Source organism: Tachyglossus aculeatus, chromosome X1, assembly GCF_015852505.1.
Source record: "Tachyglossus aculeatus isolate mTacAcu1 chromosome X1, mTacAcu1.pri, whole genome shotgun sequence".
Lineage (NCBI taxonomy): Eukaryota > Metazoa > Chordata > Mammalia > Monotremata > Tachyglossidae > Tachyglossus > Tachyglossus aculeatus.
The window spans coordinates 128,718,489-128,745,609 of NC_052101.1; the positions used below are offsets into that span (position 1 = coordinate 128,718,489).

At 50.7% G+C, this 27,121-nt stretch overlaps 1 protein-coding gene across 1 annotated transcript; it reads right to left on the reverse strand.

Moving 5' to 3' along the window:
* Window positions 1-19,825: 19,825 nt before the first annotated feature.
* LOC119919554 lies at window positions 19,826-26,745 on the reverse strand. The gene is made up of 13 exons (XM_038740057.1): window positions 26,604-26,745; window positions 25,519-25,756; window positions 24,845-24,929; window positions 24,563-24,613; window positions 24,353-24,440; window positions 24,015-24,128; window positions 23,776-23,881; window positions 23,569-23,639; window positions 23,238-23,398; window positions 23,010-23,122; window positions 22,404-22,808; window positions 22,164-22,198; window positions 19,826-21,679 (listed from the first exon to the last, which is right to left on the reverse strand). The coding sequence occupies exons 2-13, from the start codon at window positions 25,685-25,687 to the stop codon at window positions 20,192-20,194; spliced, it is 2,886 nt and encodes a 961-aa protein (XP_038595985.1). The 5' UTR covers window positions 25,688-25,756; window positions 26,604-26,745; the 3' UTR covers window positions 19,826-20,191.
* Window positions 26,746-27,121: the final 376 nt, after the last annotated feature.

Here is a 27,121-nt window from a genome sequence, read left to right on the forward strand (position 1 = left end):
TGTTGCAGAGGTGAGACGGGCAGGTTTTGGTGACAGCTTGGATGTGAGGGGTGAACGAGAGAGCGGAGTCGAGGATGACACCAGGGTTGTGGGCCTGTGAGATGGGAAGGATGGTAGTGCCGTCAACAGTGATGGGAAAGTCAGGGAGAGGGCAGGGTTTGGGAGGGAAGACAAGGAGTTCAGTCTTGGACATATTGAGTTTTAGGTGGCGGGCAGACATCCAGGTGGAGATGTCCTGAAGGCAGGAGGAGATGCGAGCCTGGATGGGGAGGGGGAGAGAGCAGGGGCAGAGATGTAGATTTGGGTGTCATCAGCGTAGAGATGATAGTTGAAGCCGTGGGAGCAAATGAGGTCACCATCATCATCATCATCAATCGTATTTATTGAGTGCTTACTATGTGCAGAGCACTGTACTAAGCGCTTGGGAAGTACAAATTGGCAACATATAGAGACAGTCCCTACCCAACAATGGGCTCACAGTCTAAAAGGGGGAGACAGAGAACAAAACCAAACATACTAACAAAATAAAATAGAATAGATATGTACAAGTAAAATAAATAAATAAATAAATAGAGTAATAAATATGTACAAACATATACACATATATACAGGAGCTGTGGGGAAGGGAAGGAGGTAAGATGGGGGGAATGGAGAGGGGGACAAAGGGGAGAGGAAGGAAGGGGCTCAGTCTGGGAAGGCCTCCTGGAGGAGGTGAGCTCTCAGTAGGGCCTTGAAGGGAGGAAGAGAGCTAGCTTGGCGGATGGGCAGAGGGAGGGCATTCCAGGCCCGGGGGAGGACGTGGGCCGGGGGTCGATGGCGGGACAGGCGAGAACGAGGTACGGTGAGGAGATTAGCGGCGGAGGAGCGGAGGGTGCGGGGTGGGCTGTAGAAGGAGAGAAGGGAGGTGAGGTAGGAGGGGGCGAGGTGATGGAGAGCCTTGAAGCCGAGGGTGAGGAGTTTCTGCCTGATGCACAGATTGATTGGTAGCCACTGGAGATTTTTGAGGAGGGGAGTAATATGCCCAGAGCGTTTCTGGACAAAGATAATCCGGGCAGCAGCATGAAGTATGGATTGAAGTGGAGAGAGACACGAGGATGGGAGATCAGAGAGAAGGCTGATGCAGTAGTCCAGATGGGATAGGATGAGAGCTTGAACGAGCAGGGTAGCGGTATGGATGGAGAGAAAAGGGTTGATCTTGGCAATGTTGCGGAGCTGAGACCGGCAGGTTTTGGTGACAGCTTGGATGTGAGGGGTGAATGAGAGAGCGGAGTCGAGGATGACACCAAGGTTGTGGGCTCGTGAGACGGGAAGGATGGTAGTGCCGTCAACAGAGATGGGAAAGTCAGGGAGAGGGCAAGGTTTGGGAGGGAAGACAAGGAGTTCAGTCTTCAACATGTTGAGCTTTAGGTGGCGGGCAGACATCCAGATGGAGATGTCCTGAAGGCAGGAGGAGATGCGAGCCTGGAGGGAGGGGGAGAGAGCAGGAGCAGAGATGTAGATCTGGGTGTCATCAGTGTAGAGATGATAGTTGAATCCGTGGGAGCGAATGAGGTCACCAAGGGAGAGAGTGTAGATCGAGAACAGAAGGGGACCAAGAACTGAACCTTGAGGAACCCCCACAGTAAGGGGATGGGAGGGGGAGGACGAGCCTGCAAAAGAGACTGAGAATGAACAACCGGAGAGATAAGAGGAGAACCAGGAGAGGATGGAGTCTGTGAAGCCAAGGTTGGATAGCGTTTTGAGGAGAAGGGGGTGGTCCACAGTGTCGAAGGCAGAGCCCACTGTTGCGTATGGACTGTCTGTATATGTTGCCAACTTGTACTTCCCAAGTGCTTAGTACAGGCTCTGCACACAGTAAGTGCTCAATAAATGTGATTGATGATGAGAGGTCGAGGAAGATTAAGATAGAGTATGATCTGTTGGATTTGGCAAGCAGGAGGTCATTGGTGACCTGTGAGAGGGCAGTTTCCGTGGAACGTAGGGGATGGAAGCCAGACTGGAGGGGGTCGAGGAGAGAGTTGGTTTTGAGGAATTCGAGGCAGCGTGTGTAGACGACTCGTTCAAGTAGTTTGGAAAGGAATGGTAGGAGGGAGATGGGGCGATAACTAGAAGGTGAGGTGGGGTCAAGAGAGGGTTTTTTTAGGATGGGAGAGACATGGGCATGTTTCAAGGCAGAGGGGAAGGAACCAGTGGAGTGTTAGCAGTTGAAGATAGAAGTTAGGAGGGGAGAAGGGACGGAGCGAGAGATTTCATGAGATGAGAGGGAATGGGGTCAGAAGCACAGGTGGCTGGAGTAGCACTTGAGAGGAGGGAGGAGAGCTCCTCTGAGGATACTGCTGGGAAGGATGGGAGAGTAGCAGAGAGTGTTGAGAGCCGGGGGGTTGGAGAAGGGGTGAGTGACTTTGGGGAGGTCAAACCTGATGGATTTAATTTTATTAATGAAATAGGAGGCCAGATCGTTGGGGGTGAGGGAAGGAGGACGGGGAGGAACCAGGGACCTGAGAAGGGAGTTGATGTACGGAAGAACTGGCGGGGATGATGGGCATGGGTGTCAATAAGGGAGGAGAAATAGTTTTGTCTGGCAGAGGAGAGGGCCGAGTTAAGGCAGTAAAGGATAAACTTGAAGTGAACGAGGTTGGCATGTTGTTTAGACTTTCGCCAGCAGCATTCAGCAGCTTGAGCATAAGAGCGATGGAGGCGGACAGTGGCAGTGTTCCAGGGCTGTGGGCTAGTGGTACGAGAGCGGTGAAGGGAAAGGGGAGCGAGTGATTCTATCTGAGTAGAAAGGGTAGAGTTGAGAGCAGTAATCTGATCATCAAGATTGGGTAGAGAGGAGAGGGAGGTGAGGTGGGGTGTGAGGCGCTCAGAAAGATGGATGGGGTCAAGAGAGCAGAGATCTCTGTGAGGGAGTAATATGGATTTACTGGGGAAAGGAGTGTGAGTGAGGAGGCAGGTGAGAAGATTTTGATCAGAGAGAGGGATTTCAGAGTTGGTGAGGGTGGACACAGTGCAGCGATAGGAGATGATGAGGTCGAGGGTATGACCAAGTTGGTGAGTGGGTGAGGTGGGGTGGAGCAAGAGGTTGGCTTCGTCGAGGAGAGATGGAAGGTGTGTAGCAGAGGAGTCACCAGGCATATCCATGTGGATGTTGAAGTCTCCGAGGATCAGAGTGGGCATGGCAAAGGAGAGAAGGAAGGTGAGGAAGGGGTCAAAATCGTTAAAGAAGTTGGAGGTGGGGTCGGAGGGGCGGTAGATGATGGCTACAAGAATCTGGAGGGGGTGGTAGAGGCAAATAACGTGGGCTTCAAAGGAAGGGAAGGAAAGGGAAGGGGGAGGAGGGATAGTGCGAAAGCGACATTGAGGGGCGAGAAGGAAACCAACACCTCCTCCTTTTCCGGTGAGTCTGGGGGAGTGGGAGAAGAAGAGACCTCCACTGGAGAGAGCAGCAGAAGAGACCTTGTCGTCTGGAGACAACCATGTTTCAGTTAGGCCGAGGAGGAGTAGAGAGTTTGAAAAGAATAGGTCCAGGATGAAAGGGATCTTACTTAAAATGGAGCGGGGGTTCCAGAGGCCACACTTGGCAGTACCTGACGAGGGAGGGGAGGGAGGGGGAAGGGTGCGAGGGGTGAGGAGGGTTTAGATTGGGATGAGGTGGCGGTGGCCTAGGCGGGGAGAGTGGGAAGAGGGGTGGCGATGGGAAAGGAGAACTGGGATGGGGTGGGGGTGGGGATGATTGGAGGGAGGGGGCTGGGAGGGAGGAGTGGAGGATTGACGCTGGTACAGAGGGATCCTTGGTAGGGGGTGAGGGGAAGTGGTCTTGTTGGGGGAGAGGGAGGGAAAAAGATGGGTGGGAGAGGGGAAGGGGAAGGGAAAAAGATGGGTGGGAGAGGGGAAGGGGAAGGTGAGGAATGGGAATGGCAGTTGGGAGCAAGGGAATTGAAAGTTCATGGTGAGGTCAGCAGGGCGAGTGACAGTACAGCGGGAGGTTAACAATTGAGATGCAGGAGCGATAAAACAGTATCAATGATATAAATAGGCGATGGCATCACAGGGGGTAGTTAACGATTAACATGCTATGGCAATAAGAAAATTGGCATACAATGATGTCACAGAGAGCAGATACAAACTATTATGTGCTGGAGTAGGTTGGACCTGTTAAGGGGGTCAGGGAGCAGAGATACATTGCAAGAGGAGTGAACAGTCAACTAGCATGGGAGGACTGAATAGGTGCGAATGAGGTTGTCGTTACTGTAACTTGGTGATAACAAGGGCCTTTTTCCCGGGGGAGGAGGGCGGAGAGAGTCAGGACCGGACCTGGAACGGGGGTATGGGGGGTACTTTAAGGAAGGTCGCTTAAGTGGGAGGGGGGTGGAAGCAGGGGGCATCTATGGGGGCGCTCTGAGGAGAGGAGTCTTCTGGGAGCCGTGGGGGCCATGCGGTGGGATGGCGGGCGGGCCTCTCAGGAACGGAGTCCCAGGCGTCAATGGCAGCTCTCTGAGGAGAGGATCCTTCCGGGAGCAGCAAGGCCGCGCGGTGTGATAGCGGGCAACTTCTCTGTGCCTCTAGTTTCTTGTCTAAGTGCTTAGATGATGCAGAAGTGCTGATGTTGCACTGGTGGAAAGATGAGCGATAAATCAGGGAAGGCCTCCTGGAAGGGAAGCAGTGTTGCTTACTGGATAGAACATGGGCCTGGAAGTAAGAAGACCCTAGACAATCACACACTCCTTCCCTTTCCTCCCCAGCCTATATGGACCGTTCGACTTTTAGACATGTTCCTGGTGCCAGTATGGACAGATTGGCAGATAGCATCCAGTGTATACCTGTTGGTACGCCTCCTCATGAAGAGTCAGGGTTGGTCCCTGATAGCTGTTGGGAGATATTTAACCTCTGTCTTTCTCTTGGAAAAAAAACCATGAAACGTTTCCATAGCAACCAAACAGCATATTGCACATTGGTATAAGGGAGAAAATGTCAACAAAAACTTACTTTTTCCCATTCTCATTGGAGGGAGAATAGAAACACCAACAATATCTTATTATGTTGCCAACTTGTACTTCCCAAGCGCTTAGTACAGTGCTCTGCACACAGTAAGTGCTCAATAAATACGATTGATTGATTGATCTCATTTTGCTCTCCTTTCAATATCCTCATTAGTACTAATCGATCAATCAATTGTATTGATTGAGTGCTTACTGTGTGTGGAGCACTGAACTAAGTGCTTAGGAGAGTACAGTACAACAATATAAACAACACATTCCCTATCCCCACTGAGCTTGCAGTCTAGAGGCATTAGACTCCCACCTGCTCATCTGCTCAATCTTACCTGAAGGTTTAATTACCCCCTGCAAATGCTTCTGAGGCAAAAAAAAATCTGCACCAGGGAACAAGAGGACATGATAATAGTGATAATAATAATAATAATTGCTGTATAGGGTCAGCGTTGACTACAGGTTAAACGCTACACGAAGTGTTCCCCTTAACCTCCTCGGGCTCCACTTTAGAGATGGAGAGCTAAGCCGTGGGCTGCTTCGATCTTACATGGAGCCCAGCACCAAGACCCTCTGCTATAGCATCTGCATTTTCCTGGCTGTTCATCCCCTCTGTTGCTCCAAAGGGCGGTCTTAACAAATACCACAATTATTATTATTATCTCCCCCTGTAAGCTCCCTTTCCCGCCCACACCAACTCCAGGGGAGCATCCTCCAGCCCAGCCCAGCCCAGCCCAGCCCAGCCAGACCAGTGCCCTAGCACAGCTCAGGATTGATCCCAACACTTTGGGATTCGGGGGTGCCTCCCCCGCCCAGGCCACATGGCTCCAAGATGGCTGCTCGGATCTCGAGGCAGAGAAGAGCGACCTTTGGAGGTTGCCAACTTGTACTTCCCAAGTGCTTAGTACAGTGCTCCGCACACAGTATGTGCTCAATAAATACAATTGATTGATTGATTGATTAAGAGTGGTGAAAGGGGACCACTGGAGAATGAGGGATGCCAACGTCCTGCTCAACCGCCAACGAGTAGCCACGAAAACCGACTGACAACACGGGGACCGGTGAGGATTAGCTCCTGTGGGAGCATCTTCGGGAGGGCCAAGGGGAGCTGCCTGGGTCATCCGGGGGGAGGGATTATGCAAATGAACAGATGTGTCAAGCCCCACCTGTGAGAGCGGCCCACGCTCAGTATGCCCATGCACTCAGTACCTGGACTGGAAGCCATGCCGTGAGGCCTCTCGGAAGAGAGTGGCATTAAAGGTGCCTGATTTGGAGTCAGCTCCCTTTCCTGTGCTTTCTACGCCACACCTCACCTTACTGGGAGATAGCACCAAGCACTGGGGTTGATATATATATATAAATGGGTCATACACAGTACCATTCCTACATGGGGCACACAGTCTAATTGGAAGGGAGAACAGGTGTGGAATCCCCATCATACAGATGAGGACACTGAGGCCCAGAGAAGTGAAATGATTTGCCCAAGGTCACCCAACGGACAATTGGAAGAGCTGAGATTAGAAGCCAGGTCCTCTGACTCCCAGGCTTGTGCTGGTCACAAGTGCTGGGGTGGGAGAAGATCATCATCATCATCATCATCAATCGTATATATTGAGCGCTTACTATGTGCAGAGCACTGTACTAAGCACTTGGGAAGTACAAATTGGCAACATATAGAGACAGTCCCTACCCAACAGTGGGCTCACAGTCTAAAAGGGGGAGACAGAGAACAAAACCAAACATACTAACAAAATGAAATAAATAGAAAAGCTATGTAGAGTAAAATAAATAAATAAATAAATAAATAAATAAATAAATAGAGTAATAAATATGTACAAACATATATACATATATACAGGTGCTGTGGGGAAGGGAAGGAGGTAAGATGGGGGGGATGGAAAGGGGGACGAGGGGGAGAGGAAGGAAGGGGCTCAGTCTGGGAAGGCCTCCTGGAGGAGGTGAGCTCCCAGTAGGGCCTTGAAGGGAGGAAGAGAGCTAGCTTGGCGGATGGGCAGAGGGAGGGCATTCCAGGCCCGGGGGAGGACGTGGGCCGGGGGTCGATGGCGGGACAGGCGAGAACGAGGTACGGTGAGGAGATTAGTGGCAGAGGAGTGGAGGGTGTGGGCTAGGCTGTAGAAGGAGAGAAGGGAGGTGAGATAGGAGGGGGCGAGGTGATGGAGAGCCTTGAAGCCGAGGGTGAGGAGTTTCTGCCTGATGCGCAGATTGATTGGTATCCACTGGAGATTTTTGAGGAGGGGAGTAATATGCTCAGAGCATTTCTGGACAAAGATAATCCGGGCAGCAGCATGAAGTATGGATTGAAGTGGAGAGAGACACGAGGATGGGAGATCAGAGAGAAGGCTGATGCAGTAGTCCAGACGGGATAGGATGAGAGCTTGAATGAGCAGGGTAGCAGTATGGATGGAGAGGAAAGGGCGGATCTTGGCAATGTTGTGGAGCTGTGACCAGCAGGTTTTGGTGACACCTTGGATGTGAGGGGTGAATGAGAGAGCAGAGTCGAGGATGACACCAAGGTTGCGGGCTTGTGAGACGGGAAGGTTGGTAGTGCCGTCAACAGAGATGGGAAAGTCAGGGAGAGGACAAGGTTTGGGGGAGAAGACAAAGAGTTCAGTCTTCGACATGTTGAGCTTTAGGTGGCGGGCAGACATCCAGATGGAGATGTCCTGAAGGCAGGAGGAGATGCGAGCCTGGAGAGAGGGGGAGAGAGCAGGGGCAGAGAAGTAGATCTGGGTGTCATCAGCGTAGAGATAATAGTTGAAGCCGTGGGAGCAAATGAGGTCACCAAGGGAGTGCGTGTAGATTGAGAACAGAAGGGGACCAAGCACTGAACCTTGGGGAACCCCCACATTAAGAGGATGGGAGGGGGAGGAGGAGCCTGCAAAGAAGATAAATTAGTCAGCGAGGGTTTCCTGGAAATTAGTCAGAAGGCCTTGACAATGACAAGAGCTGTGGTCTGGCAGATGTGAGGGAGGTGTTCCAGACAGAGGGGAGGTTGTAAGCAAGGGATCAGAGACTTCTCTGGCCCTCAGTTTTCTCAACTGTAAAATGAGGGCTGAATATGTACCTGTTCTCCCTCCCCCTTAAACTACAAACTCCAGGTGGGACAGAGACTGGTCGGATTGTATGGTGTGTACCCCAATGCTTGGCACAAGGTAAGTGTTTATGAAATCCCACAGTTATCTTTATTATTATTGTCATTAATAGAACCTGTGTTTCCCAGCTCTCAGGCTCATGCTCTTTCCACTAGGCCACCCTGCCTTCTCTGGTACTTGGCTAGCATGCTAATAGCAACTCCGTCAGCTCATGGAAATTTCCTCTCACAAGGTCTTCCCTCCTCCCTCTGAAATAATGTTTACAGGCATAGTCTTGGCAATCAGCCTTCTGATCTGCCCAAAGGCATTGGTGAGTGTCTATTGGTCCTCCATGTTCCTTTAGGATACAGGCTGGATGTGACAACCTTCCAGGCCATGAGGAGAAAGAAAGATTCCAAAAGGATCTAGATTAAAGTCATCACAGCACTACTGATATCAGACAAGCCCAGTGTCATGGGAAATTGCAATGCAAGTGTGAGCAGTGATGCTGAAATGGGGATTAAACTCAGTGGACTAAATAAGTTTGGAAATCTCAACAGCAATGACCTAGTCCTACTCAGTGAATGCACCGAACCATCTGCTCATAACCACCATCAGCACCACCACCACCACATTTTGCTTTCTGGAGAAAAGACAAGTATTTCTTCGCAGACAGTACCTAAACAGTGGTGCTTTGTTGATTTAATTGTATCCATCAGGGAAACAGTCAGGGATGGTTTGAGAGGCTTTGAGGAGTGGACCTACCCATAAACCAGTATTTCTAGTAGTAAACTAGAGAAGCAGTGTGGCTTAATGGAAAGAGCACGTGTTTAGGAGTCAGTGATCGTGGGTTCTTTACTGCCTCTGCCACTTGTCTGCTGTGTGACCTTGGGCAAGCCACTTCTCTGTGCCTCAGTTATCTCATCTGTAAAATGGGGATTAAGACTGTGAGCCCCACGTAGGACAACCTGATTACCTTGTATCTACCCCAGCACTTAGAACAGTGCTTGGCACATTGTAAGCGCTTAACAAATACCATAATAATTATTATTATTACTACTACTACTACTACTGTTACTGCTACTACTATTATCAATTAATGGTATTTATTGAGTGCTGTGTGAAGAGTTCTGTACTGAACACTTGGGATAGAGCATGGGCCTGGGAATCAGAAGGACCTAAATTCTAGTCCCGGCTCCGCCGCTTGTCTGCTGTGTGACCTTGGGCAACACACTTAACTTCTCTGTGTCTTAATTACCTCATTTGTAGAAGGGGGATTACAACTGTGAGCCCCATTTGGGACATGAACTCTGTCCAATCTGATTACTTTGTATCTTCCCCAGCACTTAGAACAGTCTCTGGCACATAGTGAGCACTTAACAAATACCATTAAAAAAACTAGAGTTGGTAGACACATTCCCTGCCCATAATAAGCTTAGGGTCTATAGCAGGAGAGACTGTATTACTACTACTACTGCTATGAATACTACTGCTGTTACTATTACTACTTCTACCAATCAATCAATCGTATTAATTGAGTGCTTACTGTGTGCAGAGCACTGTACTAAGCGCTTGGGAAGTACAAGTTGACAACATATAGAGACAGTCCCTACCCAACAGTGGGCTCACAGTCTAGAAGAGTGGGCTCACAGTCTAGAATGGTACCACTATTATTGCCACTACTACTGCTATTAAGCAGGGGAAGCAGCGTGGCTCAGTGGAAAGAGCCCGGGCTTTGGAGTCAGAGGTCATGGGTTCAAATCCCGGCTCCATCAACTGTCAGCTGTGTGACTTTGGGCAAGTAACTTAACTTCTCTGTGCCTCAGTTACCTCATCTGTAAAATGGGGATTAAGACTGTGAGCTCCACGTGGGACAACCTGATCACCTTGTAAACTCCCCAGCACTTAGAACAGTGCCTTGCACATAGTAAGCGCTTAATAAATGTCATCATTATTATTATTATTAATTCTAGTGCTACCATTTCTAGTACTGCTACTACTATTAATACTACTGCTAGTACTATTATTACCACTACTACTGCTGCTACTACTACTACTAATAATAATGATATTGTCCCCTTCCTCACCTTCCTTCTCTCCTTTTCCATGCCCATTCTGATCCTCGGAGACTTCAACATCCACATGGATATCCCCGATGACTCCTCTGCCGCCCGCCTTCTATCTCTCCTAGATGCTGCCAACCTCTTGCTCCACCCCACCTCACCCACTCACCAACTTGGTCATACCCTCGACCTCATCATCTCCTACCACTGCACTGTGTTCACCCTCACCAACTCTGAAATCCCTCTCTCTGATCATAATCTTCTCACCTGCCTCCTCACTCACACTCCTTTCCCCTGTAAATCCATATTACTCCCTCACAGAGATCTCCGCTCTCTGGACCCCACCCATCTTTCTGAGTGCCTCACACCTCACCTCGCCTCCCTCTCCTCTCTACCCAGTCTTGATGATCAGATTACTGCTCTCAACTCTACCCTTTCTACTCAGCTAGACTCGCTAGCTCCCCATTCCCTTCGCTGCTCTTGTACCACTAACCCACAGCCCTGGAACACTGCCACTGTCCGCCTCCTTCGCCCTTATGCTCGAGCTGCCGAACGCTGCTGGCGAAAGTCTAAACACCATGCCAACCTCGTTCACTTCAAGTTTATCCTTTCCTGCCTTAACTCAGCCCTCTCCTCTGCCAGACAAAACTATTTCTCTTCCCTCATTGACACCCATGCCCATCATCCCTGTCAGCTCTTCCGTACATTCAACTCCCTTCTCAGTCCCCCGGTTCCTCCCCCTCCTCCTTCCCTCACCCCCAACGATCTGGCCTCCTACTTCATTAACAAAATTAAATCCATCAGGTCCGACCTCCCCAAAGTCACTCCCCCCCTCCTTCTCCAACCCCCCCGGCTCTCAACGCTCTCTGCTATTCTCCCATCCTTCCCAGCAGTATCCTCAGAGGAGCTCTCCTCCCTTCTCTCAAGTGCTACTCCGGCCACCTGTGCTCCCGACCCCATTCCCTCTCATCTCATGAAATCTCTCGCTCCATCCCTTCTCCCCTCCTTAACTTCCATCTTCAACCACTCACTCTCCACTGGCTCCTTCCCCTCTGCCTTCAAACATGCCCATGTCTCTCCCATCCTAAAAAAACCCTCTCTTGATCCCACCTCACCTTCTAGTTATCGACCCATCTCTCTCCTACCATTCCTTTCCAAACTCCTTGAATGAGTCATCTACACGCGCTGCCTCGAATTCCTCAACACCAACTCTCTCCTCAACCCCCTCCAGTCTGGCTTCCGTCCCCTACATTCCACGGAAACTGCTTTCTCAAAGGTCACCAATGACCTCCTGCTTGCCAAATCCAACGGCTCATACTCTATCCTAATCCTCCTCGACCTCTCAGCTGCCTTCGACACTGTGGACCACCCCCTTCTCCTCAACACGCTATCCAACCTTGGCTTCACAGACTCCGTCCTCTCCTGGTTCTCCTCTTACCTCTCTGGTCGTTCTTTCTCAGACTCTTTTGCAGGCTCCTCCTCCCCCTCCCATCCTCTTACTGTGGGGGTTCACCAAGGTTCAGTGCTTGGTCCCCTTCTGTTCTCGATCTACACTCACTCCCTTGGTGACCTCATTCGCTCCCATGGCTTCAACTATCATCTCTACACTGATGACACCCAAATCTACATCTCTGCCTCTGCTCTCTCCCCCTCCCCATCCAGGCTTGCATCTCCTCCTGCCTTCAGGACATCTCCATCTGGATGTCTTCCCACCACCTAAAACTCAACATGTCGAAGACTGAACTCCTTGTCTTCCCTCCCAAACCCTGCCCTCTCCCTGACTTTCCCATCACTGTTGACGGCACTACCATTCTTCCCGTCTCACAAGCCCGCAAACTTGGTGTCATCCTCAACTCCGCTCTCTCATGCACCCCTCACATTCAAGCCATCACCAAAACCTGCCGGTCTCAGCTCTACAACATTGCCAAGATCCGCCCTTTCCTCTCCATCCAAACCGCTACCCTGCTCATTCAAGCTCTCATCCTATCCCATCTGGACTACTGCATCAGCCTTCTCTCTGATCTCCCATCCTCGTGTCTCTCCCCACTTCAATCCATACTTCATGCTGCTGCCCGGATTGTCTTTGTCCCGAAACGCTCTGGGCATGTTACTCCCCTCCTCAAAAATCTCCAGTGGCTACCAATCAATCTGCACATCAGGCAGAAACTCCTCACCCTCGGCTTCAAGGCTGTCCATCACCTTGCCCCCTCCTACCTCACCTCCCTTCTCTCTTTCTACAGCCCAGCCCGCACCCTCCGCTCCTCTGTCGCTCATCTCCTCACCATGCCTCGTTCTTGCCTGTCCTGCCGTTGACCCCCAGCCCACGTCATCCCCCTGGCCTGGAATGCCCTCCCTCCGCACATCTGCCAAGCTAGCTCTCTTCCTCCCTTCAAGGCCCTACTGAGAGCTCACCTCCTCCAGACTGAGTCCCCCCCTTCCTCTCCCCCTCGCCCCCCACCATCCCCCGTCTTACCTCTTTCCCTTCTCCACAGCACCTGTATATATATATATATATATATATATATATATATATATATATGTTTGTACATACTTATTACTCTATTTATTTATTTATTTTACTTGTACATATCTATTCTATTTATTTTATTTTGTTAATATGTTTGGTTTTGTTCTCTGTCTCCCCCTCTAGACTGTGAGCCCACTGTTGGGTAGGGAGTGTATCTATATGTTGCCAACTTGTACTTCCCAAGCGCTTAGTACAGTGCTCTGCACACAGTAAGCACTCAATAAATATGAGTGATTGATTGATTGATTGATACTGCCACTACTGCTGCTAATACTACTATTACTGCTACTATTACTAGTACAGATACTACTATTAATACTACTGCTGTTACCGAGAAGCAGCGTGGCTGAGTGGAAAGAGCCCAAACTTGGGAGTCAGAGGTCATGGGTTCTAATCCCTGCTCTGCCACTTGTCAGCTGTGTGATTTTGGGCAAGTAACTTAACTTCTCTGAGCCTCAATTACCTAATCTGTAAAATGGGGATTAAGACTGTGAGCCCCACGTGGGACAACCTGATTCCCTTGTGTCCCCCCAAGCACTTACAACAGTGCTTTGCACATAGTAAGTGCTTAACAAATGCCATCATTTTATTATTATTGCTACTACTACTACTAGTATTATTGTTACCACCACTACTGCTACTAATACTAGTGCTACTGCTACTACTACTGCTACTGCTAATAATAATAATAATAATAATAATAATAATAATACTGCTACTACTGTTGCTAATACTACTATTACTGCTACTATTACTACTACCGCTTCTACTACAGCTGCCAATCAGTTGTTCCACTCGGGAAGTGGGCAATACCCCATACATGTGCTCTTGTCTTACCTATCTTTAATCAAATGCCTTCAACAATTACTTGCTAGTGCATTAAGAAGCACTAGTCACAAATCCCTTCTTTGGACTGAAAACAAAGCCACTTCTATTAAGCCACTCCATTAAGTGGATTATATAAGGGTATTATATGTTCAAACAGTTATTGCTTTTTCCCCGTGCAATCAGTCAATCAGTGGTATATATCGAGCACTGCATTACGATCTTGGGAGAGTACATCACAAGCAGAACACAGATTCCGTGTCTTCAAGGAGCTTCCACTCTAATGTAGTCCCAGGGTCATATCCCAGGCTATCAAAACGTTGTCATGACCTCCCAACCCTAACCCAGCCCAAGTGTGTAAATTCCAGATGTATTATTTATTCTGCTCAAGTTTGACTTTGCGGTAATTTGATGTCTGTCTTATTCTAAATGGAGGCAGTGGGTTCATTTTTTCAATGTAGAGGGAAAAAGAAAACTGAAAATCCCCTACTCTGAGCTGGAAAAGTACCAGCAAGAGCGAATGCATTCATTGTTTTACGAAAGGGAAAGTTTTTGACGGTGTCTGAGGAATACAATGTCGAGATGAAAATGAGGCAGCACACGGGAGTGGAATGAGAAGTAGATTTTCTCTTGGGCACACACCAGCCCACCTAAACTGTAATGGTCCAGACGGCCACTAATGCTCCAATGACAGGGGAATTTGACAAAAGATAGGAATGGAAATGAGGCTCTCTGAGAACCCAGAACTGATTTTGCAAAGGTCAGTGGAAGATAGGATTAGTTTGGACTAAGCCAATGCTATGATGTAATTTGCAATATTCCCCACACCCTGCAGAACAAGTGTTTCTAGCTATTTTTAATACTAGCTCTGAGCCATGACTAAATAGACAGAGCGGGCATTAGAGTTCATAGGGTTTGATAGACGCCAGTGAAAAATGGAGCCCTTCCAGAATGTTATTTTATTACTAACCTTTATTAGGCTTGTGGCCAATGGCGATTAAAGTGTTGTAGCATAGCTGTCAGCGTGTGCGGATGCATGGGGATTATTAGTAACAGAATTTAAAAGTCTACAAGCCAAAAGCCATAGCCACCAGCCTAGAATACTAATTTGCTTTGCCCCGGCATCTGCCATTGGAGAGATGGATAATAGCTTGCTTGCCTTTCTGGGCAGAGTGACAGTGCCTTGTATCTGATTATCATCACTGATGGCTTGGGTACTTCCAAACCTTCACCAAATTACCTCCATGAGGTGTGTTCAACTCTTCACTCTGTGAATCGGTTTATGGGGAGCGGGCCTCATCTCTGATCCAATCATTATCCGGGAGAGAAAATTGGGCTGATCTGAGCATCTTGGGGTGGGGGGTGGGGGGTGTTAAAGGTGGACCTAATTGACCTTGTAGTGACAGATCTGACACTCTACGTCTCCTTCGATGGCTGTTCTTACCTGATAGGAGTGGGAGAAAGAGCCATTTAGAGTGAGGTGGAAAGGTCAGCTCTACAGAAGCAGCGTGGCTCAGTGGGAAAGAGCACAGGCTTTGGAATCAGAGGTCATGGGTTCAAATCCCGGCTCCGCCAATTAGCTGTGTGACTTTGGGCAAGTCACTTCTCTGTGCCTCAGTTACCTCATCCGTAAAATGGGGATGAAGACTGTGAGCACCCCCTGTGGGACAACCTGATCATCTTGTAACCTCTCCAGCACTTAGAACAGTGCTTTGCACATAGTAAGCGCTTAATAAATGCCATTATTATTACAGAAAGATAAATCCCCATGATGATGTTTTGCAAGGGTTCTTGTCAAAGCAAAGGATTTTTAAAATTCCTTACTTCATTTTTTTTTGTTTTTGGACGGGGGAGGAGAGAAGGGTGGAGGAGGGAGAGGAGGGAGGTAAAATGGAAGTGCAAAATTGTGAACGGAAAACCTCGAAAGTACCCTTCGGGCCCTTGGTACCCACCCTCAGCCCCACAGCATCATCATCATCATCATCAATGGTATTTACTGAGCAATTACTATGTGCAGAGCACTGTACTAAGGGCTTGGGAGAGTACAAAACAATAGAGTGGGTAAATACGCTCTCTGCCCAAAACGAGCTTACACTCTAGGAGATGGACTTGAATGAAAATAAATAAATTATGGATACCTACACGATGCTTATCTTTAAAGTATGTTATAAATGATTTATTTTAATGTCTGTCTCATTTAATCATATTTATTGAGTGCTTACCACATGCAAAGCACTGTACTATGAGCTTGGTCTCTCCTTTTACATTGTACGCTCGTTGTGGGCAGGGACTGTATCTGCCAACCCTGTTGCATTGTACTCTCCCAATGCTTAGTACAGTGCTCTGCACACAGTAAGTGTTCAATAGACTGTGAGCTCGTTGTGGGCACGGACTGTCACTGTTTATTGTTATGTTGTACTTTCCCAAGTGCTTAGTACAGTGCTCTGCACACGGTAAGTGCTTAATAAATACGATTGAAGGAATGAATGAATACCATTGATTGATTGATGACAAGAGTCCCTGTGCCTCCAGGGAGTGATATTTCACCCTTTCATACTACTACTGCTACTACTACTGATAATAATAATTATGATAACAATGATGGCATTTGTTAAATGCTTACTGTGTGCCAGGCATTGTACTAAGCACTGGGTTAGATACAGGATAATTAAGTCAAATACAGTCCCTGTCCCACACCAGGCTCACAGTCTAAGTAGCAGGGAGAATACGTATCGAATCCTCATTTCATAACTAAGGAAACTGAGGTCCAGAGAAGTTGTGACTTGCCCAGGGCCAAACAGCAGACAAGAGCGGAGCCGGGATTAGAACTCAGGTCCTCTGACTCCCAGGCCCTGGTTCTTTCCAGTAAACTGCGGTACTTTCCTAAACCATTTGTAGACAGAGCAACTACTGGATTCAGCAGTGTGGCCTGGTGGAAAGAGCCCGGGCCTGCGTGTTGGAAGACCTGGGTTCTAATCCCAACTCCACCACTCCTCTGCTGTGAGATCTTTTACAAGTCATTTCACTTCTCTGTGACTCAGTGACCTCATCTGTAAAATGGGGATTAAGACCGTGAGCCCCAGTTAGAACATGGACTGTGTCCCACCTGATTGGCTTGTATCTACCCCAGTGCTTAGTACAGTGTTTGGCACATAGTAAGCACCTAGTAACTGAGATGTGACAATGGACCACTAGGGTCTCCACAGCATATGAGTGGAATATGTATCAGCCTGGCCTAGAGAAATTAGAAATGGGGTAACTCTTAGCAAGCAGAACACTTGAAAAATTACAGCTCGAAGAAGGAGAGCGAAAAATGGCTCCAAGGCATGGGGGGGTAGCAAATTAAATGGCCATAATTTATCAGTAACTGCCTTCAGGGTCAGTTTCCCCTGCTAGAATGTGAGTTCCTTAAGGGCAAGGTATCATGCCTCTCAATTCTCCTACATTCTTCCAAATGCTTAGGATAGTGTTCTGCACACCGATTTCGAGATTGAATGAACGATCCCCTTTGAGCTCAAAAGAAAGCTCCACAAACCTATTCAAAATTGAATGACCCCATTCGGTTTGACAGAATTAGATGCGGAGGACAGGAAAGGTCGACGGCTTAAGAACCGCCTCTAGCTGCCGATATTCCAGAGTGACTATTTTAAGGAAACAGAAGTCCAGTGTCTGTCAGACCCAAAGACTCATCCCGCTCACTCGTTGGGTCTCCGTTGGGGGTGGGGGTGGGGTATCATTTTAACCTTTGTGGTTCAGATGTGCTCTTAGCATTGGCCACCTACAATAAAGTGCCACGGGAAATCTAAAAGGCCCATTGATGTATTCACTAGGGTAACTGTTTAAGAGGCCTCTGAAAGCCAGCTCTTTTTCTCAATCCACTTTTACCTAAATCCAATTTTTCAAAATCTACTTTTTACATGTAAAAAGAAGCTTTGACACGAGAGATGTCTAGATGGCTTAGATTGTTTCAAAGATGTGCTTACAATTTGGGCTCCACACAGATGAGCGAGGCCATCCCAAGTAAAATAATGAACTGCAGTGGCTCATTGAGATGCTGCCAGAGCAGGTATTTTACTGGCCTAATCCCCAACTTCAAAATACCTCAATCCCTGAAACCAATATGCTCAGCAGGGCAAACTCTTTAGCTTCTTAAATGGAGCTCCATGATACGACATTACAAATCAGGGCCATGACTATTCCAAATGCAAATCAAACTTATCCCCATGTCTTTCGTCAAGAATTCGAGTCTGTCAGTAGACAAAAACGGGCAAAGAAAATTCCTTCCTTATTCTTCACTTCAATATACCCTGTTCACAATTAAAGGGTGCCATCAGAGTGTTGGGCTCTAATTTTCTAGTTCAAGTGTGAGTGATTGGCTATTTCTGAGGTGGCTGGGAATGTGGCACTTTGTTCATGGTTTTTGGTTTGTTCTTAAACCAAGGGGATTCCAAGTTGTTGTCAGCCTTATTAGATGAATCTGGAATTTCCTTGGCTCCCAGTGTCCTAGGTAAATGGTTCGTTTTCCAGGTAATTGGTAGCTTCATCTCCAAGGGAATCAGCATCATAGGAAAAGTCAAATATCAGAGAAGGAATATTCATTTATTCACTTGTTCAGTAGAATTTCCTGAGCACCTATTCTGTGCAAAACAAGGTACTAGGTTCTTGGGAAAGTACAATCAAAGTGAAGACATGCTGTCTGCCTTTGAGAAACTTATGCTCTGAGGGGGAGGATTAAGGGAGATTGGGAAGTATTTCATATGCTGTGGGGCTGGATATCGCTGGTTTGGGATGCAGTGTTGGTATTGAATGGGGAGAGCTGACAGAGTGGGGTGTTCCATTCTTAACTCCCAAACTTGAAAGAACTGGTGAATGAAAGAAGGTACTGAGCAGTCTTGAAAATTAGTTAGAATTAGAAAATGAGTCATTTGCACAAACAAATGGATGCAAGATCAATCCAATGATGGTCTTTATGTTTACTATGTGCAGAGCATTGTACTAAGTGCTTGGGGGAGTACAACACAACAGGATTGGTAGACACATTTCATATCAGAAGGGGCTTACAGTCTAGTCTACAGTCAAGGTGAATCCACCTGGGGAAGAAGCTGAGAGCAGAAGGGAGAGAGCTAGAGCAAAATCTCGACTGTATGATCGTTTTGGTCAGGGAACGTGTCTGCTAATTCTGTCATCTTCTACTCTCCCAAGTGCTTAGTACGGTGCTCTGTATATAATAAGCCCTCGATAAATGCAACAGATTGAAATATCAGATAAATACGATGGACTGACAATTCTGCCCTTGCAGTCCTGTAACCCTGCTAGGTTTATATTCAAATTTATTGAAGATTTGCTTTAGGTGAACAGTGGCCAGCTCTTTTCCATCTCCACTCAGAACAGATGAAATGGGTTTCAATAGAATCCAACTGGAATTGGCTAAGGTATTAGGAAGAATGTCCTCCCTAAATAGATCTCGTCTAAAATTAATGTGTACTAACAAAAGTAATCCTATCATCTCCAAGTTGTTATATAATAATAATAATAATTATAGCATTTATTAAGCGCTTACTATGTGTAAAGCACTGTTCTAAGTGCTGGAGAGGTTACATGTATCATATGTGTGTATGTGTATATATATATATATATATATATAGAGAGAGAGAGAGAGAGAGAGAGAGAGAGAGAGAGAGAGAGGTGTTGAACTATTCTCCACTGACAGTGAGAGTCTGAAGCATAGAGAAGCAGCGTGGCACAGTGGAAAGAGCCCGGGCTTTGGAGTCAGAGGTCATGGATTCAAATTGCTGCCAATTGTCAGCTGTGTGACTTTGGGCAAGTCACTTCACTTCTCTGTTCCTCAGTTACCTCATCTGTAAAATGGGGATTAAGATTGAGTCCCCCCCCGTGGGACAACCTGATCACTTTGTAACCTCCCCAGTGCTTAGAACAGTGCTTTGCACATAGTAAGAGCTTAATAAATGCCATTATTATTATTATTATTATTATTATGAGTGCACTTCCTCCACACAGGCACTGGTACTTGGTAAACAGTTAAAGGCCACAATTATTACTACTACTCAGGCCTATTGATCTATCAGTGGCATCTATTGTTTACTGTGTGCAGAGCACTGTGCTAAGCGCTTGGGAGTGTACAATATAACAGAGTTGATAATAATAACAATGATAATGGCATTTATTAAGCGCTATGTTCAAAGCACTGTTCTAAGCGCTGTTCTAGACACATCCTTTGAAGCTTGTCCCCTCAGTCCTCATTTCCCCTTTTAACTCCCATGCTCCCAAATGATGAGTAAACCACTGTATTTCTAGGACATTTTACACTTTATTAATTGAAAATTTCTTAACACCAGTGGGGTGAGAAGTACATTGTAACTACCCTCAGTGAAATTCTATGCAGATTTAACATTGTTCTTATGGGGTGGGGGAGGGGTGGGGGTCCTTTCCTAACAACTTCAAACAGGAATAGAAGAATGAGGGAGGGAGAGACTACAGCCATGTACAAGCATGTCCCTGCTCCCAACCCTCCTGAACAAAAACTACTAAGCAGGCCCTAGATACAGCATGCAAGGGATGGGGAGAGAGACGAACAACTTCAACCTGGAGTGACATGCCCTTTGCTAATGACCTGAGGTGGGGGAGAAGAAGGGACAAGTGGAGGGAAGGGGGTCTGTAAACTCTGTCCGCCTCCCTTTACGGAATCCCCTGGGACTCAGACTCATCGCTATCCAGGACGGAGGCAGCCCCACCTGCCTGCATGGACTGACCACCAATTGCCCTGGAGGAGGAAGCTGCTCTCACCCTGGAGGAAGAAGCCGCCCTCGCCCCGGTGAAGGAAGCCTCGCTTGACCTGGGGAAGGAAGCCTCGCTTGCCCTTGAGAAGGAAAGCTCACTCGCCCTGGAGAAGGAAGGCTCACTCGCCCTGGAGGAGGAAGGCTCACTCACCCTGGAGGAGGAAGGCTCACTCTCCCTGGAGGTGGAAGCCTCACTCACCCTGGAGAAGGAAGGCCCACTCACCCTGAAGGAGAAAGCCTCACTCGCCCTGGAGGAGAAAGGCTCACTCGCCCTGGAGGTGGAAGCCTCACTCGCCCTGGAGGTGGAAGCCTCACTCGCCCTGGAGGTGGAAGCCTCACTCGCCCTGGAGGTGGAAGCCTCACTCACCCTGAAGGAGAAAGCCTCACTCGCCCTGGAGGAGAAAGCCTCACTTGCCCTGGAGGAGAAAGTCTCACTCGCCCAGGTGAAAGCCTCTCTCGTCCAGGATGAGAAAGCCTCACTCCCCCTGGAGGAGGAAGCCTCTGTCGCCCTGGTGAAGAAAGCCTCACTTGCCCTGGAGGAAGAAACTTCCCTCACTCCGGGGAAGGAAACCTCACTTGCCCTGGAGGAGAAAACCTCACTGGCCCTTGAGGAGGAAGCTTCTCTCCCGCTGGAGAACAAAGCCTCCCTGGCCCTGGGGGAGGAAGCCTCACTCACCAGAGAGGAGGAAACCCCTCTCATCCTGGAGAAAAAAGGTTCATTTGCCCCGGAGGAAGCAGCCTCTCTCCCCCCAGAGGTGGAAGCCTCCCTCGCCCCGGAGAAGGAAACCTCGCCTGGCCTGGAGGAGGAAGCCTCGCCTGGCCTGGAAGAGGAAGCCTCTCTTGCCCTGGAGAAGAAAGCCTCAGTCACCCTGGTGGAGGAAACACCTCTCACTTGGGTGGACGAAGCCCAACCCTGCTTTGGCTTCATGGAGAAAACCTTACCCTGCTGGTTGACCAAAGTCCAATGCGCACTGGTGAACCAAGGCTGACTTACTACAGAGGATGAAGCGCTACTCGCCTCAGGGACCGGACTCTGCTGCACTCTGGAGAACAAACTTGAACTTGCCCTGCTAGAAGAAGCCTGACTGGCCTGGGGGGGAAATGTCCCCGTGCCGGGGTCAGCCCTCCCTACAGTGTCTCCCATTGGCCCTACAGGGGGGGTGAGCTGGGCCTTTGGGGTGAGATTGCCCAGTGCCAGGGGCATATCTGAATCCTCTTCCTCCTCGAAGTCGAAGCGAAAAGGAGGGATCCATTTATGGTAGGTGGATTCGATGGGCATTGGTACTAGGAGCCAGTGAGAATGTGGTTCAGGATTTTGGTCAGAAAGTTTGAACGAGAAGTGGCTGGGGCTGGCTTTCGGAGAGGTCAAGTGGGATGAGTCCTGATACTGCAGAGAGAGAGAGAGATTGAGAGTGCAGAGCGTGGGGACAGGCTGAGACCCAGCCCTGGGGGTGGGGGATGATGACACACAGAAGCATTGAGCCTGAGGATCCCCCCCCCCCACCCCGGCTGGGGAGTTCCTCCTCCACCTCTTCGACACACACGCCCACAGCCCCCTCCTCCCCCACCCCCCCAGCCACACTTCCCCCAGAACAGACACTTGAAACTACAAAACTCCCCTGCTCCCAATGCCTGCAACAAGTGAAGGCGCTGACAAAATAAGGTGGGAGAAGGGGAGGGCAGGGAAAGCCCCTGGCTGCAGAGGCCTGGAGCCAGAGGGCCCAGCATGCTCCTCCCCTGCCTCTGTTTCCCCACCTATAGTGGGGCAGCCTGTGGTGAGTGGGATTCAGAAAGAGGGGTCAGGAAGGTCCCAGGAAGGTGGGAAACCACGGGATCCAAGGGAAAAGGAGAGAGAAGAGAACATGGCTCACCTGTTTAAAGCAGTCACTGAACAAAGACTTCTTTCCTGGGGAGGAGGAAAAACATGAAGTCAAATCCAGGTCATCTCAGCCCCCAGCCCCATCCACCTCCACCCAATCAATAAATCCATCCAGACACACAAAGACAATACACAACACAGATGGGAGGACAAACACATGCAAACGCCCAGACAGGCAAGCACATAGGAATGGATACTTGCACCCACCCAGACCCCTGGGGCCCCCATGTACCCTGGGTGTAGTTCGCCACTTGGGGGATCAGTGAGCCTGAGTCTGGTGACCCTCGGTTTTTAGTCTGGACGTCCTGGGCCTGGTCCGGCCTCTGAACCGTGACTGGCAGCTCTTGTTCCATGGCACTGGCACTCAAAGAGGGAAGAAGGGGTGCTGGGAGCCAGGGATGCAGGTCAGTGGCTCCTTCATTCTCCTTCTTCACCTCCACCCCCCAATCCCCCCATAGGGAAATAGACGGCTCGATCACGGGGCTGCACACTGCGCTGGTCGTGACGGTCGGGATGGCTGTCTTGGTGGCTGGACACGGCCTCTTGGGAGTGTGCTCATATTCCCTCTCTCCCTTTGAGCTGCTGCTCTTTATCAGACTGAAAGAAGCCACCTCCTCTTTTAATTCCTTGGAGTTCTCTGTGGAGGGGGAGAGAGAGGCCTGAATTCCACCAGCCCAGCCCAGCCCAGGGAGCTGCAACTTCCATCGTATCGGCTCGGGGGTGGGACGGGTCGGAGCTCCCTCTCCATGTTACCACAGCTCCAAGGGGTCGGGCGATGGGATGGGGGCTGGGAACCGAGCAGGAGGCAGGGGAAGGGAAGGGTGAGTCTCTCACTCACTGTTGCTATAATACATCAGATTTCTCTCAGATGGCATCGGGGACCAGGATCCATCTTGGTGTATCTCAACTTCTTCACAAGAGGTGTTGCCATTGAGGATGTCGACGAAATATCTGAAGGGAGAACGGTCAGGGAGAGGTCAGAGGGGAAGCGGTGGGAGATGGGGACAGGAAATGGATGGGAGGAGGAAACCAAGAGGGGTCAGCAGCGAGCTGTCAGTGTCCATACCGATCCACAACGAGTTTGGAAAATGGAGCGCAGGTGTCACACACGGGACACATCCATGTTTCCTCCTCCTCATTTTTCTTCAGGTACTGGATCGCATCAAATATCTCCAAGTGGGAGCAAGAGAGCGCCCGGCATGGCACAGTCACACGGCTCTGCCCCAGCTGGAGACAGGCGAAGAAAGAGAGTCACTGGGTCACCCACCACGAGTCCCCGCCTCCACTTCGGGACAGACTCTCACCCACGTTTCTCCTCCCACCCCCGCTCTCCTTCCCTTTCCAGTCCACTTGGGGTCCCGGCCCCTCCAGCCCCTCGGGGCACCACCCGCACCCACCGGGCACATGAGGGAAACGTGGAGGCTGCTGGTGGAAGGCTCTCCTGAATCGCCTCCCAGCTTCTCCTGAACTGAAATAGAGATGGAGAGAGAAGACCATGGGGGTGAGCTCGGCCCGGGGGTGAGGGGCAGCGAAGCTCGGGGACCAGCGCGCTGTGGACAGGGGGTGCTCATCTTTGAGAAGTGAGGGGGAGAGAGATCACTCACTCAAGGCCCGAGTGTTGTCTGCAGGAAGAACGCTGTCATCCCACAATTTCTCCAGTAAATCATCCACGGTAAGCTTCATCACCAGGTACACTGCCCCGGCAAAGTCCTAGGTGAGGGCAGGGAAGGGGCGGGAGAGACTGGTCAGGACTGTGTCCCATACACACCTCCCTCCACCCCCACCTCCCCAAAGCCCAGTGCCCCATCCCACCCTGCCCCGGCTCTGGTCCAGCCATATTCACCCGTTTTTCATTCGGAGACCAACTGATCAGGATTTTGTTGGCCACCCAGTCAGAGAGGTGGGCCAGATGGGTGATATTTAGGGGGCGAGCACTGCAGTTGGACTCCGTGCCAACCTGGGAGGGCAAAAGCAGTGATCAGGAACCAGGCAAGTAACTCTACCTAGGCGACACCCCACTCCCTCCCCTCTCACCCCCTCCCTTCCCTTCCTCCTCTCTCTTCTCCTCCCTTCCCTTTCCTCCACTCACCACCCCACTCTTCTCCTCACTCCTCCCCTCCCCTCCCTCCCCCTTCTAAACATGCAGCTAGGCCCCAGCCAGGTATAGATGGGCCCACTCACCCCCTCTAAACTCTGCCAGTTGACCCTGATCCTAAGGCCTGGAGGAAAGCAATCCATTTGAGGGTGATGAGTGTTCCATAAACACATCCTGTGGAGTCAAGAAGGGGCCGAGGGAAGGGAGCCAGTGGAGACAGAGAAGCTGAAAATCCACCCAATCCCCTTCCCTTCTCTCACCCCACCAACACATTTGTGGGGAGAGGGGGATCATACCTGAACTGCAGCTGCAACTTAGTGAAATCCTTGCTCATCAGCTCGACCTTTCTGCAGACATGGAAATGTGGGAGTGGGTGGAGTGGGGCCTCCCGCAAAATTGACCACCCCTCCCCGCCCCCAATCCCAGATGTGGCCGCTCTCCATAACTAGGCTGACACGTCCTCACTTGGGGAACTCAGAGAAAAATGTGGCTCTGGGCGAGGAGGTGGGAAGGAAGAACAAGGTGAATACTGCCTGGTTCTGCAGTGGGTCGGTGGGGAGGGGGCCGGTCATGCTTACCTGCTGCTCAGGATCTTGTCAAACGTCCTCGAGCTGGCCACAAAAGCCAATTTTGTTTTCTTTGATATGAAAGACCTCTTTGGCACTAGGGACATAGAAGGCGATCACAAGGGTGTTGTGTTTGGGACCGGGGGTGAAGGTTCACAAAGCAGACTGAGAGATCACCTGCTCCTGTAGCCCCCAGCCTCATCCCAGTGGTGGGTTTTTTTTTCTTTACAGTATCTGTTAAGTGCTTACTGTGGACCAGGTACTGCTCTTTGCGCTGCGGTAAACACAACTGAATCAGGTTGGAAACATTCCATGTCCCACATGGGGCTCACAGTCTTAATCCCCATTTTACAGATGTGGTAACTGAGGCAAGAGAAGTAAAGTGACTTGTCCACACAGTAGACACATGGCGGAGCCGGGAATTAGAATCCAGGTCCTTCTGACACTCAGGCCTGTGCTCTACCCACCAGGCAACGCTGCTTCTCTTGGGGAGGGGACAGTTCTTGGCTGCAAACGTTGGTACCAGGAATCCAGCCCAACCATAATGGGAAACTGCTAGGAGTAAGGGAGAGGGACCTGGTCAGGGGGATAATGGGAGGCCTGGGGGCACCGACCCGCTGGAAAGGGAAGGGATGGGGGAGGGGGTTGTCCTAGGAAGAGGGTAGAGGGTGGGGCCGCAGCCTCACCCAGTCTGGTGGGCTTTACTATCTCTGCACAGACTGTATAGAATGGCAGCTCCTCCATCGTGACACCAGGTGGGGATCCGGTTGAGGATATGGGTGATAATTCAGATGAGAATTCGGATGGTGATCCAGCTGAGGATCCAGATGAGCTCCAGCCCTTGTCCGTATCCATGTCTGGGAATGACGGGCGGCCGCCCGATCAGTAAACGTAAACAGGTTGAGAAGTCGGCGTAGAAGAGCCCTGTGCACACAGTAAGGGCTGGGTAAACATGCTGATGGTGGGGCCCTCATCGCTGCCCCTGGGCCCCCAAGAGCTCTGCCCCTGCAGGGAGACCAGGGGGCGGGGCCGGGCCTGGGGAAGGGGCGGGGCCAGGGAAGTGGGCGGGGCCCGGATCAGAGGAAGGGCGGGGCAGGTTTTGAGTGAGTGGGGGAGGGGCCCAGAACAGCTCTCTCCTCCCTGCCCCCATTCGTTCATTCATTCACTCAACTGTATTTACTGAACGTTTACTGTATGCAGAACCCTATACCAAGCGCTTGGGAGAGTACAACACAGCAATAAAAAGCCATATTCCTTGTCCACAACGAGGTTACAGCCTAGAGTATGGAGGAGAGGAATGGAAATGGGTGGTGGGGGGGCGGGGTCCCTAGGTGAGGTGGGCCAGGTGGGGGGAAATGCCGGTAGCAAACCGGGGGGGGGGGGAATGGAAGGGGGGGAAAGGGGGGAAAGGGGGGGGGAAGGGAAGGAGGGCGGGAAGGGGGGGGAAGGGAAGGAGGGCGGGAAGGGAGGTGAGAAGAAGGGTCGCGGGGGGCTCGGCCGGGCCGGCGGGAAGGAAGGCAGGAAGGCGAGAAGACAGGAAGGGAGGCGGAAAAAGGCCCTTGGCTGGCTGGGACGGGTCAGGCATGAAGACAGGAGGAAAGTCAGGCGGGAAGGCGGGCGGGAAAGGAGGCGGGAAGACAGGTGGGAAGGCGGGCGGGCTGCAGCCCTGAGGAAGGCCCGTGATCTCCGAGTGCCGGCCGCCCTCCCTTCCTGTCTCCCTGTTTCCCTCGAGGCCGAGGGCCGAGGGCGGGATCCGCTGCCCAGTCAATACCTGCGTCCCGCCTGGGCCGCTGAGGTCCGGGAGCCCGACGCGACGGCCCCGCGTTCCCTCAGCCGCTGCCTGCTCCGTCGGTCGGTCGATCGGTCGGTCGCACAGCACGGACTGAGGAGAAGTTGGGCCGGGAGGGGGGGGGTCCCCGGGGCGCCGCGGGGAGCGCCGAGGGGGAGGCCGGAGGCCGAAGGACGAGGACGGAGCCGGCAGGAGCCCGTCGGACAGCCGCCGCCCTGACAGGATCCAACGGTCGACCGCCCTCGCGCCCCACCCCCCTCAGGGCCCCTCCCCCCCCCCCCTTTTTATTTCTCGGCCGACCGGCCAAATCTCGCGGGATCTGGCGGCCAATCGGCGGGGAGGGGGAGGGGGAGGAGGCCCGGGGGGCCCAGGGGGCAGGCAGGGGGCTCGGAGGGCCTCCCGTTGCCGGGAGACCGCGGCCGCCCTGCACGCGGGCTCGTTGGCGCCCCCCGTCACGTGCCGGCGCGTGGCGGGAAGGCGCCCAACAGCCTGGCCTTGGG

What these genes read in the sequence shown, in the direction of transcription:
- LOC119919554 (XM_038740057.1), bottom strand. Translation starts at nt 25,687, where the DNA reads ATGGATACGGACAAGGGCTGGAGCTCATCTGGATCCTCAGCTGGATCA. An exon ending in GACAAGATCCTGAGCAGCAG is followed by an intron (nt 24,614 to 24,844) that starts GTAAGCATGACC and finishes CCATGTCTGCAG; the next exon opens with AAAGGTCGAGCTGATGAGCA. An exon ending in TCTGATGTATTATAGCAACA is followed by an intron (nt 22,809 to 23,009) that starts GTGAGTGAGAGA and finishes CCCCCTCCACAG; the next exon opens with AGAACTCCAAGGAATTAAAA.